Below are 16,812 nucleotides of genomic sequence, written 5' to 3' on the forward strand. Positions count from 1 at the left end.
AAAATAATATTGACTCATTCCAAGTCAACATAAACTATAATCAACATGAATTAGAACATGATAATAAATTTGTTTTTTGTTCTGTAATCCATATACCACAAATGAAAACGAAAAGTCTCAAAAATTATTATTGAGTTATTACAAGTCTTTAAAAATATGAAAATATACACAAACTAAATTCAACATGAAGAACAACATGGCAACAAAAGTTTATTTTTTATTTTTTATGTAGACACTATAAATCTAAGTCCAATCACAAACCTGATTTTAAAAAGAAATTAAACTCAAAATCCAATTCAAATTACTAACTCAGTTCAAATTATTTTAGAGTTTTTATCCGAATAACTTACATCCCTACCGGCTATATAACATGACTCCTTTAGGCGAATTTACACACGCTTTATATATGGCAAGTAGTACTATTATTCTTTTTTGACGAAGCAAACCCAACAAATAATTGTGGCCTTTGTCAACGTCAAAGTTGGCGTGTGGGGAGCACGACACTTCCCTTCTTCATTCCTCTTTTTCTCTCTCCTCAATTCTTCTTCATTCTCACCTAACCCAATTACTCCTAACTCTTCTTCTCTTTGATTCATTCATATTCTTCTTATTCTTTTGCCTTTTCTCTAATCTCTTTTACCCTAAAAAAATCCACAATTTTGCTTCTTCCCCATTTATTCGATTTCAGGTACGCCCCATAATTTCTGCAATTTCATAGATCAGTTACTTCATTGTTCTTTATTTTTATCCTGATTTTCTGGGTTTGTGTTTAATTGTGTTATACTGCAAGCAATTGGGTTGCCATGTTTTTTTTAATTAGATAGATAATTCTTGTGTTTATTTTGGAGGGAAGGTGGGTTTGTATACATAGTCAAAAATTGATTATTTTTTTTTTTTTGTAAATTTAATTTCTGATTTGCTTGCATGTTATGTGATCTGATATTATGGGTTAGGTTTGATTTTCTTCTTAATTGATGTTGAAACTTGACCTGTGTCAATTTTTGTGTTTTCTGTGATTTGAGGATTTTCTGATGCTGAGCTTTAATCCTTTTTTTAATGTATTTATTATAGTATGATATTTGAAGGATGTCAGTGATATTATATGATTAAGTTGAGCTATATTTGAATAAATAGTGTATTTATTTTTGGTGGGATGGAGATATTTGGAACTTCCTGATTGTGAATTGTGATTTCTTACTTAGTTGGATTTGGCTGAATCTTTATGTCTCAGAGGAAATTTGGAATTTGACCTTATGATATTAAGAATTATATTGTTATCAAAGCATGATGGTTTTATTCTATATAAATATGAAGGAGCATTATGGTTTGTAGAATGATATTGAGAAATATTTTCATAAAAGCATTAGTTTGGCTGTTTTGCAAATCATCTGAAGTTGGATTAATTTCTTTTGTGGGATTCTTTTCATTGCTTTGAAGTTTAATTGTTTATGATTGCAGTCTTTCATGTACACTTGGTTTCTTATTGGTATGAGCTTGGAAGTTTGAGCTTTTAGGTTCCTTACATGATCTTTGCTTCATACATATTGTTAGTGTCTTTTTGTAATTATGTACTCAGCTTCAAATCTGTGATGGATTTTCAAGAGAAGTCTTTGTACACCTTAATTTCTTGGGTGCTTTTGTCGGTTGCTAAGCAAATTTATATCTTAATCTTAGTCCTGGCGTTTGGTTCATATAGTGGTATGAGTTTGGAATCAGTAATGAAACCAAGGTGGTATAGGTTTGGAACTTGATACCTAATACCATGTGTTTGGTTTTATTTGGGAATGGAATTTAATAAATAAATACTAGGTATGGTTTTTGGCCATTCTAAACTCATACCTCATACCAGAATCATATGAACCAAACACTTTCTGAATGCTTTTAAATAAATATTCTATCTTTGTTTGGATCCGGTTTACTGTCATATTAGGAGCTTGATGTTTTGACATGTCAATGCTAACTTATGGTTGCCTCCACTAGGTGCTGTTTAACAACAATGATAATCGGTAGATGTTTCTGAATTTGGCTGTGGTAGATGGACAGAATTAGTTTTCTTTCCCTTTTGTTTTTATTTTGGAGGGCATTGGAAAAGGGTCAAGGAAGTGTTCTTAATTGTGGCTTTGAACTTGGTTTTCATTTTTGGCACCATGGCTTTGACTATGAATTATATTCTCTTTAGTCTTTTCTCTATTGGTTATACTCTGGAATCTGTATTTCTTACTTTTACTTTCTCTAAGGTTGTGGTTCTGAATAATTTTTCTCAATCTCTGCAATTCTTAATCATAATGTTGCTTTGTACTGGCGAGTTTATGAGTTAATTAAGCTTTGAAGATTCTTAAATCTTGAAAACACCTGATTAGAGATGTTCTTGTGAAAGAGTTATGTGTTAGTTAAACTTATTGTAGGATTAATTCAAGTTCGCCAATATTGTCTCTTTTCTGTATAGTGAGAATCCTAGTTCCTCATTTTCTGTTTTCTACTTTTGCCAGTGGATATATTGCATTGGAGAAATGGACTTCTGCTTGAGACAACTAGCTGAGGAGTCTTCAGACCAGGATATCCTTCGGTGTCCATTTTTGAGGAATATTGATGCACCAACTAACTTTTCCTTTTCATCCTCTTTGGCCTTTCCTCTTCATGTAAGTCACTTGTACCAGGTTAGAGGTTTCTTTCACTTAAAGTACTCCATCCGTTTATTTTTAGATGTTACACTTTCTATTTTAGGATGATTTAAATTAGATGTTACACTTTCATTTTGGGAAACAACTTCTCTCTATCTCTCTCCTATCACATGGGACCCTTTTGTTTTCTTTCTCTCTATTTCTCTCCTCTTCAAAAATTGCCTAGGATTCCGTGATTATAAAAATGTAACATCTAAAATGAAACGGAAGAAGTACCATTCTTTGTGTAGTAAAGTCCTTGTATCTATGTCAAATCATTATGATTCTCCTTTCTCATTTTGAAGACCTAAAACTCGTTGCTTCAAAGATTTAGCCCAGATGGGTCCAGACTTCAGCATTTATTTTCTCGGATCTAGGTCCAAGCTTGTGTTTAAAGGCTTAAAAAAACACATTCCATATGTGTTCTTCATTGATATGCTTCTGTGACTTTAATGCTTCTCACATGCTTAATATTTTGCCTTTCTTAGGTACGTGGTGGTGGAGCCAAAGGTCCAATTTTTGAAGATGGTCCCAATTTTGACATGGCATTCAGGTTATTCCATGGCCATGATGGAGTTGTTCCACTTTCTGGGAGATCATATGTGCGATCTGAGAATAAGGAGATTGATACGCTTCCACCCAAGTTTAATCCCTTAGCTGCAAGGGCTGCCACCATCAGTCTTTCAGGCTTTGGAGCTGGAGGCCCCTTCAGCTTTGATGCATTTTCTCACATGTGGAATAATAAAAAGAAGAAATCTCAATCATCAAAGGTAAGGCTCGTTATTGTTATACTTCACCGACTCATTTGGTATGGGGGAAATAAAGGACTAAATGAGGGGAATTAGATACAAGGAACTTTTTGTCTACGATTGTTAATTCTTTTGTTGAGGGGTAGGGGGAGGCGTCCAAGCGGTAAATTGTTTGCACTAGCAGCTCAGGATATTGATATGAGGGGGCATTTGATCACTGAATATTTTTGAACTTATATAATTGACTTTTGTATAAATTTAATCTTGTTTTAATATCACTCTGTTGAGCCTTACATTACAATAAAATATCTTTTAGGGAGAAGGAAAACACGAGGCGATGAGTAATGAGTGGCTGCAATCAGGAAATTGTCCTATTGCCAAGTCATATAGAGCTGTAAGCAGTGTTGTGCCGTTGGTAGCAAAGGTTCTTCAGCCCCCACCTGGTGTTAAGTTCGAGTGCCCACGTGCCATTGTTGCAGCTCGAGCAGCTATTTCTCGAACTGCCTTTGCGAAGAATCTTCGACCCCAACCATTGCCCACAAAAGTTCTCACAATTGGACTACTGGGTATGGCAGCAAATATTCCTTTGGGTATATGGAGAGAACACACCAAGAAGTTTTCACCTGCTTGGTTTGCAGCAGTTCATGCAGCAGTTCCATTTATAGGCATGTTGAGGAAATGTGTCTTGATGCCTAAAACAGCTATGGCATTTACTATAGGAGCCTCAATATTGGGTCAGGTTATTGGGTCAAGGGCTGAGCGGTACCGTCTCAAGGCTAAAGCTGCAAGACAATCTGCCATCACTGAAATTCCTGTTAGTGAACCAAAAATGCTGCAGGTGCTCACAGTCAACAGTACCGGGCACTGCGGTGATATAGTGAAGTGGGACCCACTTTCTCTTCATGCCAGTGAGCCTTCACCATCAGCTGGTGTCTGCTGCTAAGCGTAATTCCGGTAATTCCGGAACTGTATCCCTATTTGTGTTTTTGATGGTGCTGTATCTGTGTCGTCAATTGTATCATTATAATTATTATGTCCAATATATGTTCACCTGGGCAATACTCCAAATTGCGCTACATTACGTTACTTTTCTTTTTTCTGGAAACAATTGAGTTCGATGATTTAAATGTAATGGAGTGCTTGATAATAAAATGCAGTCACAGTTTCCGTTGTATTATATCTTTGTTCAAAATGTGCTGATACATGCATCAATACTGCCGTGTAAGCTGTAACTGTCATTTTCTTCATTGAATCATGTAAAGTTCAAACAATTAAACTTGATTTGGACTTGTAGAACATACTATTAATGAGTTTATTGCATGTATCTTGCTGCGGAAATAACTCGAACGAGGACGGTTATCCGTAAGCGACTTCACTGATAGAATTAGTCATTGAGGTTCAAATTGATTTCACCCTCTCTTAGTAATGATCTACGTTAAATCGTAGTACTCAGTCAAGTCATAGTCTGAGAGACTGAATGGCTAAATTATAAAAAAATAGGACTATGTAATCTTTTTGAGAAATACTTGTATACAACAGGGTTTAAGCATCACTATTTGACCCGATTGACCTAAATTGATTACTGACCAACTGTTTTTATGTTGATAAGTTTTTTAAGAAAAAGAAGCAAATTAACCCTAAGATTGAGTAACGAGGAGACTAGAAGATGGATAATGATGTAACTACTATTGAGCTTTCTAATACCATGGTAGAAACTTCCAGGCCAAACGTTTCTGCAGTGGTCATCCCAAATTTTTTTTAGGGTTTTTGCGGCTTGCTCATGGTGGTTACAGGGGTTGTGGTGGGGGGATGCTGGTGGGGGTGGAGGGAGGGTGGGGTGAGGGCCTGCTGGTGAGTGGTGGAGGGGGTAGTTGTGGGGATGGAGGTTTAGTGATTTGGGAAAAGAAAAGAAAAAGAAGGGTAAAGTTGAAAATGTTTGATGGGATCGGGGTGATTTTAAGTAATTTTGGGGTGTTTTATAGCATTTTAGTATGAGTAAATCTCCTTTTAAAACCAAAAAGATGTCCCCACCACATATTTTAATATCGAATGAAGCTAGATTTGATTTTCTTAAATGTTAAGTGTGCAAAAGTAGCATGTAGCAAGTTTTATGACATTTCCGTTGCAGGGATGTGTAGTAAGTATTTTGAAACTGAAAAGTATAATCATGTTCAATTTTTAAAAAAGGAAAGTTCTTCTCCTCGATTGTTGATTATTGATTGTTATCATTCCTCTTCAATGAAAACAACGTAGAGTAGACAATGAAGTTTATTTCGACTTGCTCTGTGATCACCCCAGTCCTAGATGCATGAACAGCAGAAGTAATGTTCATTTAGAAAAACACCTCTTGTTGAACTAAATCTGTCCAGCATATAACAAATGATACTTCTACTGATGTATGAAGTCCGGTAGAATGGGCAACAAGATGTCTGTATTAAGTTGTTCCATTAATATTCTGAACAATTACCAGGTTCATTAGGTCCTTCCCTTGGCAGCCAGTGTAACGTGGCTGTGTAAAGTTGTAACTAAAGACAGGATCAAGAATTATTCATAGAGCTGACTTCACCTCTGCTTCTTCCATGTAAAGTAGGCAGTCTACACTCTCAAGCCTTCTAATGATACTTGCTTCAATCTCAACGCTCAACAGTTAGCCTTACTAGGACTCTTCATTCATCTCAATTACCCGTGTTGGATCCTCAACACTCTGACGTGGCTACGGACAGTCGGACACTCCAATATCGGGCCTATTCACTTTCTGAATCCTCATACATTCTGTAGGGTTCATTTTAATACCAAACCCTCAACACTCTTTCTTTCTTCTTTACATACGGATTATCACAGCAGGCTCACGCTCACCATAGCCTCTACTCCCAATAACTAGTTTCCACACAAAAAATTACAAGGTTCAACTATATAAGGTGTCTGATGGCATCAGACATCAGAAAGGAGTGGACGCTAAATTTCTGATACCTTTTTACCACCCTTTGCTTTCTGTGACCCAAAAAAAACTCTGCAGATGTAGTTTACTCAAGCTTCCTATGCTGCAACTAATCTCGAATTTGTAATTCGCATATTCCACCCCTCTGCTTTATGCAGGTAGTTAAAAATTCGTTCAAAATATATTCATGTAGAAAGGGAATGGCTGGTGCTACACACATTCGATCACATGACAGTCAAATTCAGATGAATACAGACGCATGCTTTAGCTGTCCATACAATTCATCCAGCAAAACATGTATGTCACCTGAAGCAGGATGAGATTTATCAGCAGCAACAAATTGATGCAATTCTTTATCCAATTCAATCCAACTAGATCCTGGACATCGTTTTTCTATACCTAGTTCTCTCACCATAGACCTTATCTTTTTTACGTCCTTCCATCTATTTCCTTCAGCATACATGCTAAGTATCAGGCTATAGTAACCATAATTATCAGGCTCCAACTCCCTTAGCTTACTAATGGCAATTTCAGCAACTTTTAAATTCTGACATTGCTTAGAGCCACTTAATAGGGCTCCCCAAATAGCTGAGTTTGGTTCAATTTTCATACTAACAATCAATTCCAGTGCATCTTCAAGCAACTTAGCTTTGCAAAGTAGATCAACCATGCAGCCATAATGTTTTATCTCTGGATTAATATGAAAATCATTGATCATGCTTTGGAAGATCCCACGGCCTTCTTCAACTAGTCCTGCATGAGTGCATGCACTAAGAGCACTAATAAAAGTTACCCCATTAGGCATAACATTTTCCTTTAGCATTTTCTTAAACATAGTAATGGCTGATTTTCCATGCCCATGAGCCGCGAGTCCTTCAATGATTGAATTCCAACAAAACAGGTTTTTCTCTCTTAAGTTGAAAAAGACAACAAGTGATCTATCTAACCTCCCACACTTCGCATACATGTCTACCAACGCAGAACCAACATAAACATCAAGTGAAAGGCCCTCTTGTACCATATAGAGATGAATCTTTGTCCCCAATTCAAGAGCTCCCAGATGAGCACAACATGAAACAACTATAGCTAATGTCCTTATATCAGGACAGATTCCATTACTCATCATCTCATCAAAGGCAGCTAATGCCTTCTTATATTCATTATTTTGTGTATAACACGCGATCATAGTAGTCCAGGACACCAAATCCTTTTGAGACATCTGATTAAACAACAACTCTGCACCCTCAACATCCCCTAATCTCGAGTATCCGTCAATCATAGTATTCCAAGCAGTAGCATTCCTCTCAGGCATCTCATAGAACAAGTCCCTCGCGGAAGCCATATCTCCACCTCGAACATGAACCGAAACCATAGTACTCCATGCGAAAGGATCTCTTTCAGGCATTTCATCAAACACCTTCCGTGCTTCCAACATTTTGCCGAGTTTTCCATAAAAATCAACCAATGCAGTTAACACAAAAACATGAGCATCAAAACCCATCTTCCATGCCTGACAATGAAGACTTTCCCCAATTTTCAGATAAAAAACTTGGCCACAACCCTTGATTAATGGAGATAGAGTGTAACTAGTTGGGTAAACTTGACTCCTCAACATTTTCAAGTATAATTTCAGAGCTTGTATTGGTCTTCCCCAATCAATTATGGCTCTAATTAATGAATTATAGACGAAAACATTGGGAGATTTCATATGGGTAACGGCTAAATTCGCACATTCTATCTGATTGAGCGAAGAACAAACTCTGATAAATTGCGTCATTATGTAACAATCTTCAATTTTATTTGTTTTGATCATGAAGGTTTGAAGAGATTGTAGAGCTGGTAAATTTGAGCAGTTTTTTAAAAGACCAACTAAATTATCTGTACATATTAGTTTCATAGTACGCGTAAATTTTAACGAAAAAGATTGGTTCAGGTAAGTTGTGTTTTTCTGGCAACGTTGCAAGAACATTGGCGCCATGAACAACTAAATTTGGGACTCCGAGTTATCAAATTAACATACTTGGCCACTTGGGTGCTTTTATAAATGTTTAGTGATGGTTGGAACTTGGAACCCCTATATCAATTTTTTCTTTTAAATAAATTGACATATTTTTTCGGAAAAATGCTATATTGACTTTTGATATTAGGCACATATTTTATCTTGACCTTGTACATATGAAAAACATAATCATATGATAATATTACATGTGTCTAGTCGTATGATTTCGCAATATCAACTTTTATAATTTTTAATTGTACATAATTACGTTTATTGAACATCTCTAAAGGGTGTTCAAATGGAGTTGCTAAAAAATTGTCTAAAATCCTTAGCAACAAGCTAAACCATTGACACATTTCTCAAGCTTCGAATCCCCTTCCACAAGCTATACTATTCCTTCTGTTACTACCATTTTCGGATGCAAAGTAACATTTATTGTGGTACATTTAATCGAATCTCAAAAGGTTAAATTTGTGTTTTAACATAAGGGCCCCATAGAAGTATAAAGCCCATTAAGCGACGTCAACAGAGGTCAAAGTCAACAAAATTCGAAGGAAGGTCATCAAGATTATCAAGAGATGAAAGTCAAAGAATACCAATCAAAAGAAGACAATCAGAGGACAATTCAACATAAAGACAAATATGCATTAGAGAGCAACAGTTATTCAGCGCCATAAAACGGTTAAGGTTTGAATCAAATATGATTCAAACATTTTCCCTCCCCGGCATGCATGGAAGTTACATGTTACGATTCTCTATAAATAGAGAAACTATTATCAAGAAGACTCACACAATCCATCAAACTCTAGCATTTCTTAATTCTCTAGCGTAACTTAGCACTAACATAGCCCAACCCCCTTTCGGGGTTGTAGTTTAGTTTCTTAGATTTAGCTTAGACATTTGGGCATGTTATGGTACCATTAGACAATATCTCAAATTCTTCAATTGAAGCAAGGAACCATGGAGGTAACAAACTCCGTGTCTCCTCTTTAAGTTGCCCAGCCTGACTGTACTTATCCCTTTTGTGTTACAAAATCCATCTCTAAGGTTGTGGTAGTATAGAAACTTTATACTTTAATTAAAAGGTCGATTAATGTTTGCTCTATTTATTGCTTTTTGCCTGAATTTAATTTATGTTGTAGTTTGATCATTAATTAAATTGCAACAGAGTATATTAGCAAGTTAATCTAATTAAAATCGGTAACCCGGGGACTAAGTCTTCCAAGGCATTCAGTACCAAACTATTGGGTGTCCATTGAATTGTTTGCAAGGTCAACAAACTGATTTTGCACTAACAAGTTCTTTAGCAACCACAACGAGAAAAGAAGATTCATAGTCAGATTGTGAAAATTCTTCTTCACATTTTCGAAAACTAACTGTAAAAAACGGTTGTTTTTGTTTTTATTAAAATGTCGGAAACACGTTCTAAGAAGAATGAAGAAGCTGCTCAGGGTGAATCAAATTTCCACAACATGGAAACTAGTTCTTCTGTCCCTCCAGAGACAATGGTACATTGTAACAACGGTGAACCAATTCACCACGGTCATGAAGAGTTGGTTGGAGAGACCTCATCAAGAGATGACTCATCTCCAGGTAAAGATGGCAATATCCGGTGGATCACCCGACCATTCGCTCCACCCGGTTTAAACGGATGATAGCTGGGTGACGGATAATCGGGTGATGGACGCGGGTCGGGTTCGGGTGATATTTTTCATCCATCACCCGACCCATCATCCGCTTACCACCCGATCCGTCACCCGTTTAAAGTAAAAAATATATAATTTTTTTAATTTTGGGCTTTTTCATTTTTACAGCTTTATTAATCTATAGCCCAAAAGTTACAAGATGATAATATATAATATATAAATGTTAATAATGTGGATTAGGGTTAGTTTGGAGACGATTTTACATAGTAAGTAGAATTATATAAATGGGTTAGTGGTTCTTGTTAGTAATTTTTCTTTCTTCTCCTAATACTATTTGATTTCACCCGTTAATCACCCGATCCATCCGTTTAACCCGGTTACAAATGGATGGATGGATTCGGGTGGAGATGGATGAGGGTGATGGATGGATCGGGTGGAGTGGTGGATGCGGGTGACGCTCCACCCGCCTCAAACCCGATCCATTTACATCTCTATCTCCAGGTAGTACTGGTCGTGGACTTATACACCAAATGTATGGAAAGTTCACGGAGGTACTAAGAATTTATTATTAGAAGTTAGAGAGAGTCAGAGACAACAATTTGACTCTAACTACATAATTATAGCTCATGAGTCTGCCAGAGTCTTCATGGATATCCTTCAAAGGATAAGTGAAGAGAATAGAGATATTAACTCTAGGCAAATTGATAGGATCCTTGTGGATATCAATGATACTATCAGTCTGAACTAGACTCCACAACAAATGGTTAATTATAATTGAATTGAATAGGTAATAGATAGAGTTGTCCGAACCAAATCAGTCTTCAATTTAGATTACAGTTGCAGGACTGCGTACTCCCGCAACCAATGATATCGAGGTACTAAGTATATATAATATAACACGGTGATCAATCCGGTCCCAAGAAAAGTCATGGACTACCACCATGTACTACAACTCATACTAGTCCAACAATTCAGACGTGCACAAGTATAAAGCTTATTGCTATTCACTTTCCACTTCAAGTTATTAATAAATTATTTACTTGTTGTAACTCACAAAGTAAGACAACCAACATAAATATATCAACTTCCATTTTTATCTTAATATTAAATAAGGTGATCAACAACTCAAGTAATCTAAGAATAGTCCTATTACTTAGATTAATAACCAACCAATATTTATTTGTTGACTTAGATCAAAAATCAATCAACCTTTCCATAAGTGAATATCCAACTTACCAAGCAAGGCTCACAGTCCTTATAAAGTAAATATAATAAAATAACCTAAGGGAACAATATGATCTAATTCATGATCCAATAAACAATATAAATATTAATTCCTTATGTAAATTAATAAAATAAAATTCTCAATTTCTACATGCTTGCATCAATCATCCATACAAAAGATGAGAGAGAAAGTTAGAGAGAGATGCTCTAGACTAAAGTCTTTGAAAATCAGAAAAAATAGAAACCCTAGCCCCTTGCATTTTCCCCAAATCGATTTCAAGAAGTTCTTAGTCACACAATCTGCGAAATCTTTTCTAAGTTTAATCTTCATCATCTCCATAATACCAGTTGTTATGTAGTGCAAAACTAGCAATTTATATCACAACTCCCAAAGATGGGTTCTAAGAACTGGAGACTTGTGCAACAATGATTGGTTCAAATCCCGAAGCAAACTCCTGACCAGCAACCTGCAAAAAAGGGACCCACCCTGGAGGTTTGGGTGGTATTTCCCCCTCCGATGCTTAAGTCAGATATCAGGGATGTAAAGGAACTTTTAGAGAGAGAAATTAGAGAGAGAGAGAGAAGAATTTATGACAGAGTAACAGTACTATCCTCTGAAAAACGTACCTTTCACCCTGAAATCAAGGACTATTTATACTGTTTGAAATGACTGCTGTGCCTTGATGTCACCCTAATTTGGGAGCATCTGATTGGCTAATCAAAGTTTTGGGACACGTGGCAGCTGTTAACTGGTCAGTACACCTCACTTTCATATAAAGGTGTAAATCAGACTTACTGGGCCTAAGTACAGTTTTTGGGGCCAGAAGAAGGTCTTTTTAGTACGTTTTCAGAGAAACGTACTTTTAGGCCTGTCACCTTCAGGCCCTTTTGTACTTTTATTCCCCTGCATATATGCCACATGTAGGGCTCAGATGAGGCCACGTGTCAGTACCAGAGCCGTTTATTTTTTAGGCTACAACATTTGCCCCTTAAAAGAGGGAGTTATTATCTTTTGGGCGCCAAGACGGTTAATCTTCCTCTTTTAACCGACCTGGAACTGCTCTTCTCTTTTTCAAAAAAGAGGCGCCATTTTGCCGGTCTCCACAGGTCAACTCCTATGAACAACGGTTACTTTTACCGGATGAGGGGGTCATTTTCACCCCTCTATAAATATGTGCCTTAGTCGCTCCTGGAATCATTTTAACTTTGCTGAGAAATTTTCTAGAGAGAGAGACTCTGCAGATTTTTACTGAACTTTTTAGAGAGAAGAACAACTCCCGTCCAAGCTCTTGCAATTGTTGTTTTGCTCGTCCGAGATTTCAAGTCATCTTCAACATTCGTCCGAACTTTCTTCTACAGGTATATTCTCAACTCTTTTCCTTGATTGCACACATATTTTAAGAAAATGGATTCGTCCTCTTCCTCGAACAATTTCGGCCGCTCAAGGGTTGGTGCTAACCCTAGAACAGAGGGCCTAACTTCCTCGGCATCTTCTAGAGTTGGTCCTATCTTGGCCGGGCATGCATTCTTTATCTTTAGCCATGGACGGCAAAGTCAGACGACCCAATCTTTACCTGTGCAGGGTAATCTGGCGCGCGTCAAGCAAACGGCTCGCATCAGAAGAGGGGTAACCATGCCGGCCTCTAGCTCTGAAAGGGAGGAATCCACTGGGCGAATTCCAGCCGAAGGAGAACGAGAGACCCAAAGCGCTCGTCCTGCCTACCAAACTCTTTCTCCTGAACATGCCGAGGAGGAACCAGAAATCAGGGGCTCCCCAGAGGTCAGCCCGTCCATACATAGGACGATCTCAGATGAGCCGAGGACGGCTAGCTCTTCTGACCTTGCTAGTGGCTCAGAGGAACCATCAACCACTTCGTCTGAAATAAGACGGCGGCTAGGTCCCCTTTCTGACCCTAGGTTCATCCTGGCCGATAACTCATGGCTGGGACGATTAGGCTCGGACCTTAGACCTTTTTCAGTGGTTATGCCCATGCCTGGCTACCACTTTGTCCTTCCCGGCCGAGAGGACACTATTTTCAGTGCTCCTCCCGGCCATTTTGCAGTTTATCGGCTGGCATTAGATGCCGGCCTGCGCTTTCCCCTTCACCCTTTCATCAGCCAACTTCTTCAGTATTACGGCATAGGACATAATCAGCTTGCCCCTAACTCTTGGCAAAACATCCTTACCTTTCTGGCCGTCTGCAACTTAAAGGGAAAGGACCCTTCTCTGGCCGCTTTCACCCATATTCACTACGTTGCCAAGGTCCCTAGGACCATTGAAGGAAGCTGGCTGAGCGTGTGCAACCGTCAAGGATTCTTGACGTCTTGGGATAAGACTTCCAAGATGCACTCATGGAAGGGCGAGTTCCTCTTTGTCCAGGCGCCCAATAAAGCGGTGGCAAACCGTCTTCGGTATTTTAGCCGGACAACCACAAATACTGGACGGATGGCCTCATACCTGGAACTGGAGAGTAACTCTGCCGAAGAGATGGTGGAGTACTTCCGGGTTTCGGAGTATACTATGGAAGATGTTTCTTTCAAGGGTCCGTCCAATTGGATTCCTTTTAAGGAAATGTTTTACCATGACAACTTCCTAGTCGCTGCCGGCTTACGGCAGGACGAGGACAGAGGTATATCAACTAAGAATCTTCCAAGTAAAAATTTCTAGACTTGCTTATCATTCATCCAACACTTGTTTTATTCCCTTTTGCAGATTCAGCCAGGAGCAAACTAAGGAAGTCTTGGATTGGAGACATGAGCTCGTCCAGATTTGCGGATACTCTATGGAAGGAGTACAGTAAGTCAGGTGCCGAAAAGAGGGCCGACACTCTGGTAAGCTATTGTATATGTATACATTTTTTTTTTTTTTTTTTCTGGACGACTTGTCTACCCTGGGGCAATTCGTCCAGAGAAACACAGGCGAGCTAACTTCTCAAGAAGCAATCGTCTAGATTGATTTCTTGACGGCTTGCCTCTTAGGGGACAGTCCGTCTGAGTAGCATAGGACGAGTTACTCATTGAATAACAACCGTCCTGGTTGACTTACGGTTTGCCTCTTCGGGGGCAGTCCGTCTAGAATAGCTTTGGACGAGTTATATTTGAGGAGCAATTCGTCCTGGTGATATCTTGACGTGCACTAATCTTTTCCTTTTTCAGAAAAATGCCCCAACTTCTAAAGCTTTGGCCGAGAAAGCCGCCAAAGAAACGGCGCCGGCACCAGTGAGGCTCCTCCCTCAAAAAAGGCCAAGGGCTTTACTGCTAAGAAGAGGAAGACCACACGGCCGGTTCCCAAGGTCGTCATCGAGCTACCGGCCAAGGAGGAGGCCAAAGAAGAGCCGGGAAGCGACTCCCGGGCCCTCGTGGCCTATACTGGTCCGGCGAGCAGCCCACACCTTCACAACCTGACGAGGTTGTCATATTGGAGGATGCTGGACAATCTTCTCAGCCGGACACGGCTGTGGACGGTTCCGCCTTTTCTGGGCCTGTGGCCCAACTCGTAGGCCAGATGCCGGCTGCGTATAGGACGGCTTCCCGTTCCTCTGGTGAGTCTTACTATTCCAACGTAGTTAGAACACTACGGGTTGGCGGGCGTCCGATGAGTCCGTCCAACAAACAGACCGTGGTTATTCCCATCAGGTGTACTGACGAGTCTAACCTTTCAGATAAAGGGAAGGGTCCAGCTGTTGACGGCTCCCCTAGCCTCTCTGACGATGAATCTTCTCCAGCTTTTGGAAAGATGTCTTCGTCCGATCGTGAGAAGCTCAAGACGGAGCTGTTTAAGTGCTTTCCCGAACCTTATATCAAGGGGTTAAGGGGAGCATCGTCTGGGCATGTAGGTTACATGTCTCGCTTGCTGCCGAGGTACGTCTTTCTTTTTCTAGACGCTTATGTTTTATACTTGACATTTATTTTCCTTTTTTCATCCGTCCTGACATGCCTTATCCTTTCATGTGTTCAGCTTTTTGCTCGCAGCATGATAACAGAGGACTGGGCAAAGGAGCTCAGAAAAGAGAATAAGAAGCTCGTCCACGAGTGACGGCGGCTGCTGATCATGCCCAGTTTGCTATGGCCCAGCAAGAGGTGCTGCATCAGCAGACCAAGGTTGGCATTGGAAAAACGGTCTGCCGAGCTAGAGTCTCAGATCAAAGTCTACCTTCTTCGGTTGACGGAGATGCTGGACGAACGGGCTTCATTGGAACGTGTCCTGACGGACGAGAGGAACTCAGTCATGACGATGGCTGCTGATTTTTTCAAAGAGAACCTCGTCTTAAGGTCAAGAACCAAGCCCTTCGTACTGAGGTGGCCGAGACCATTGCTGGCGCCAAAGAGGCTATGAACACCGTCATAGATACCTAAAGGAATGGGCATGCAAGCTTTTGGCATGATGGCCGAAGAAGAGGATATCCCCAGATATGCTCGTCGGCTGGCGTTCCAGGAGGCTTTGCATAAGGCGACTATATCCGGAGCCGACCCTCCCGTTTTTGAAGAATCTTCTGAAGATGAAGAGGGGAGGACGATGCTGAGGCCCAGGATGAAGAGGACAATGATCCTCCTGCCGCTTAGTTCCTTTGTTGTATCTTGGCCGTGAGCCATTTGTAATTTTCCTCCTTTTGTACTTAGATGAATTTAGGTTGTAATCATCTTTTTTACATTTATGAAAAGCTATCTTTTTCAATCTCTTTGTTCATGTGTTACTGTTTTTGACATATTACCTTACAACCTCATATCTATTACAAGTACAAAAACAATCCGTCATAATATTTGGCTGGTCTAATAACTCTTTTGGCCGATCTCATCCATTACTATTATTAAGGCATAAGTATAAAGTATCTCGTCAATCATTCTGATCTGACCCAGTAGCTCTTTTCTGGACGTTCATAACCAGATGCTCAAGCATACTTGTAATTTTTAAATTTCCAAGTATAGAAGTTTGCTCGGCCAGAGCCCGGGTTCCGTTCGTCCTTGGACAAAGACTTAGTTAGTTTATAAATTATGCCCCTATATGCCCCCTTCTTGGACGAAGAGTTTTTATAACTTTTTCCTGTTCAAGAAGGAGTTGAGAAGATAATTTTTAAACAACTGGACAAGTGGTTTATGCGAGAAGCAACTCGTCCAAGCTAATATTCTGACGGGCTGCTTCTTTGGAGAGCAACTCGTCTGAATGATAGTTGGACGAACTGATTCTTTTGAAAAACTCGTCCATCATGAAATAACTTGTTCCTTTACTAAGGTTGTTATTTGAAGTTTTGTGGCTTTTGGACGGACAGTAAGATACCTTTACTAAGGCGTCTTATTTCCAGCCGACCTTGTTCAGGAGATGTTTAACTCTTTAAGTAAACAACCGGCCAAATCTGACATGTTTTATCCGTTTAAGAATGATAACATGTTCAGCCGAACTCCTAATGAAAGGTGCATTGTCTTTTTGCTTTGTAAAATTAGTTAGCTTTTGACGTTAGTATGTAACTTAAGCAAACAATTAAAACAAAGTCATAGAGAAGTAGAATTGTATTATATGAAGTTTGCTTGACGGATAGTCAAGGTACATGTCTACATTCTACTTTTTCATTGTAATGCATTAGGAAAAGATTACAATTTA

The 16,812-nt window shown here is 39.2% G+C and overlaps 2 protein-coding genes across 3 annotated transcripts; one reads left to right on the plus strand and one right to left on the minus strand.

Moving 5' to 3' along the window:
* Positions 1-433: 433 nt before the first annotated feature.
* Positions 434-4,586, plus strand: LOC104886823 (hypothetical protein). 2 transcript variants are annotated; one of them, XM_010671345.4, is made up of 4 exons: positions 434-688; positions 2,490-2,657; positions 3,149-3,430; positions 3,726-4,586. In XM_010671345.4, the coding sequence occupies exons 2-4, from the start codon at positions 2,511-2,513 to the stop codon at positions 4,350-4,352; spliced, it is 1,056 nt and encodes a 351-aa protein (XP_010669647.1). In that variant the 5' UTR covers positions 434-688; positions 2,490-2,510; the 3' UTR covers positions 4,353-4,586. The 2 variants fall into 2 exon arrangements, with proteins under 2 accessions (XP_010669647.1, XP_010669648.1); XM_010671346.4 differs by having other exon boundaries at positions 436-688; positions 2,490-2,639.
* A 934-nt stretch (positions 4,587-5,520) lies between these two features.
* LOC104886880 (pentatricopeptide repeat-containing protein At1g06143) lies at positions 5,521-8,381 on the minus strand. Its single transcript, XM_010671410.4, has one exon. It carries the CDS (start codon positions 8,323-8,325, stop codon positions 6,589-6,591), a length of 1,737 nt encoding a protein of 578 aa, XP_010669712.2. The 5' UTR covers positions 8,326-8,381; the 3' UTR covers positions 5,521-6,588.
* Between the last annotated feature and the right edge of the window lie 8,431 nt (positions 8,382-16,812).

Source organism: Beta vulgaris, chromosome 2 (assembly GCF_026745355.1).
Source record: "Beta vulgaris subsp. vulgaris cultivar EL10 chromosome 2, EL10.2, whole genome shotgun sequence".
Lineage (NCBI taxonomy): Eukaryota > Viridiplantae > Streptophyta > Magnoliopsida > Caryophyllales > Amaranthaceae > Beta > Beta vulgaris.

What these genes read in the sequence shown, in the direction of transcription:
- LOC104886823 (XM_010671345.4), top strand. Translation starts at nt 2,511, where the DNA reads ATGGACTTCTGCTTGAGACAACTAGCTGAGGAGTCTTCAGACCAGGAT. An exon ending in ATGTAAGTCACTTGTACCAG is followed by an intron (nt 2,658 to 3,148) that starts GTTAGAGGTTTC and finishes TGCCTTTCTTAG; the next exon opens with GTACGTGGTGGTGGAGCCAA. An exon ending in AGAAATCTCAATCATCAAAG is followed by an intron (nt 3,431 to 3,725) that starts GTAAGGCTCGTT and finishes AATATCTTTTAG; the next exon opens with GGAGAAGGAAAACACGAGGC.
- LOC104886880 (XM_010671410.4), bottom strand. Translation starts at nt 8,325, where the DNA reads ATGGCGCCAATGTTCTTGCAACGTTGCCAGAAAAACACAACTTACCTG.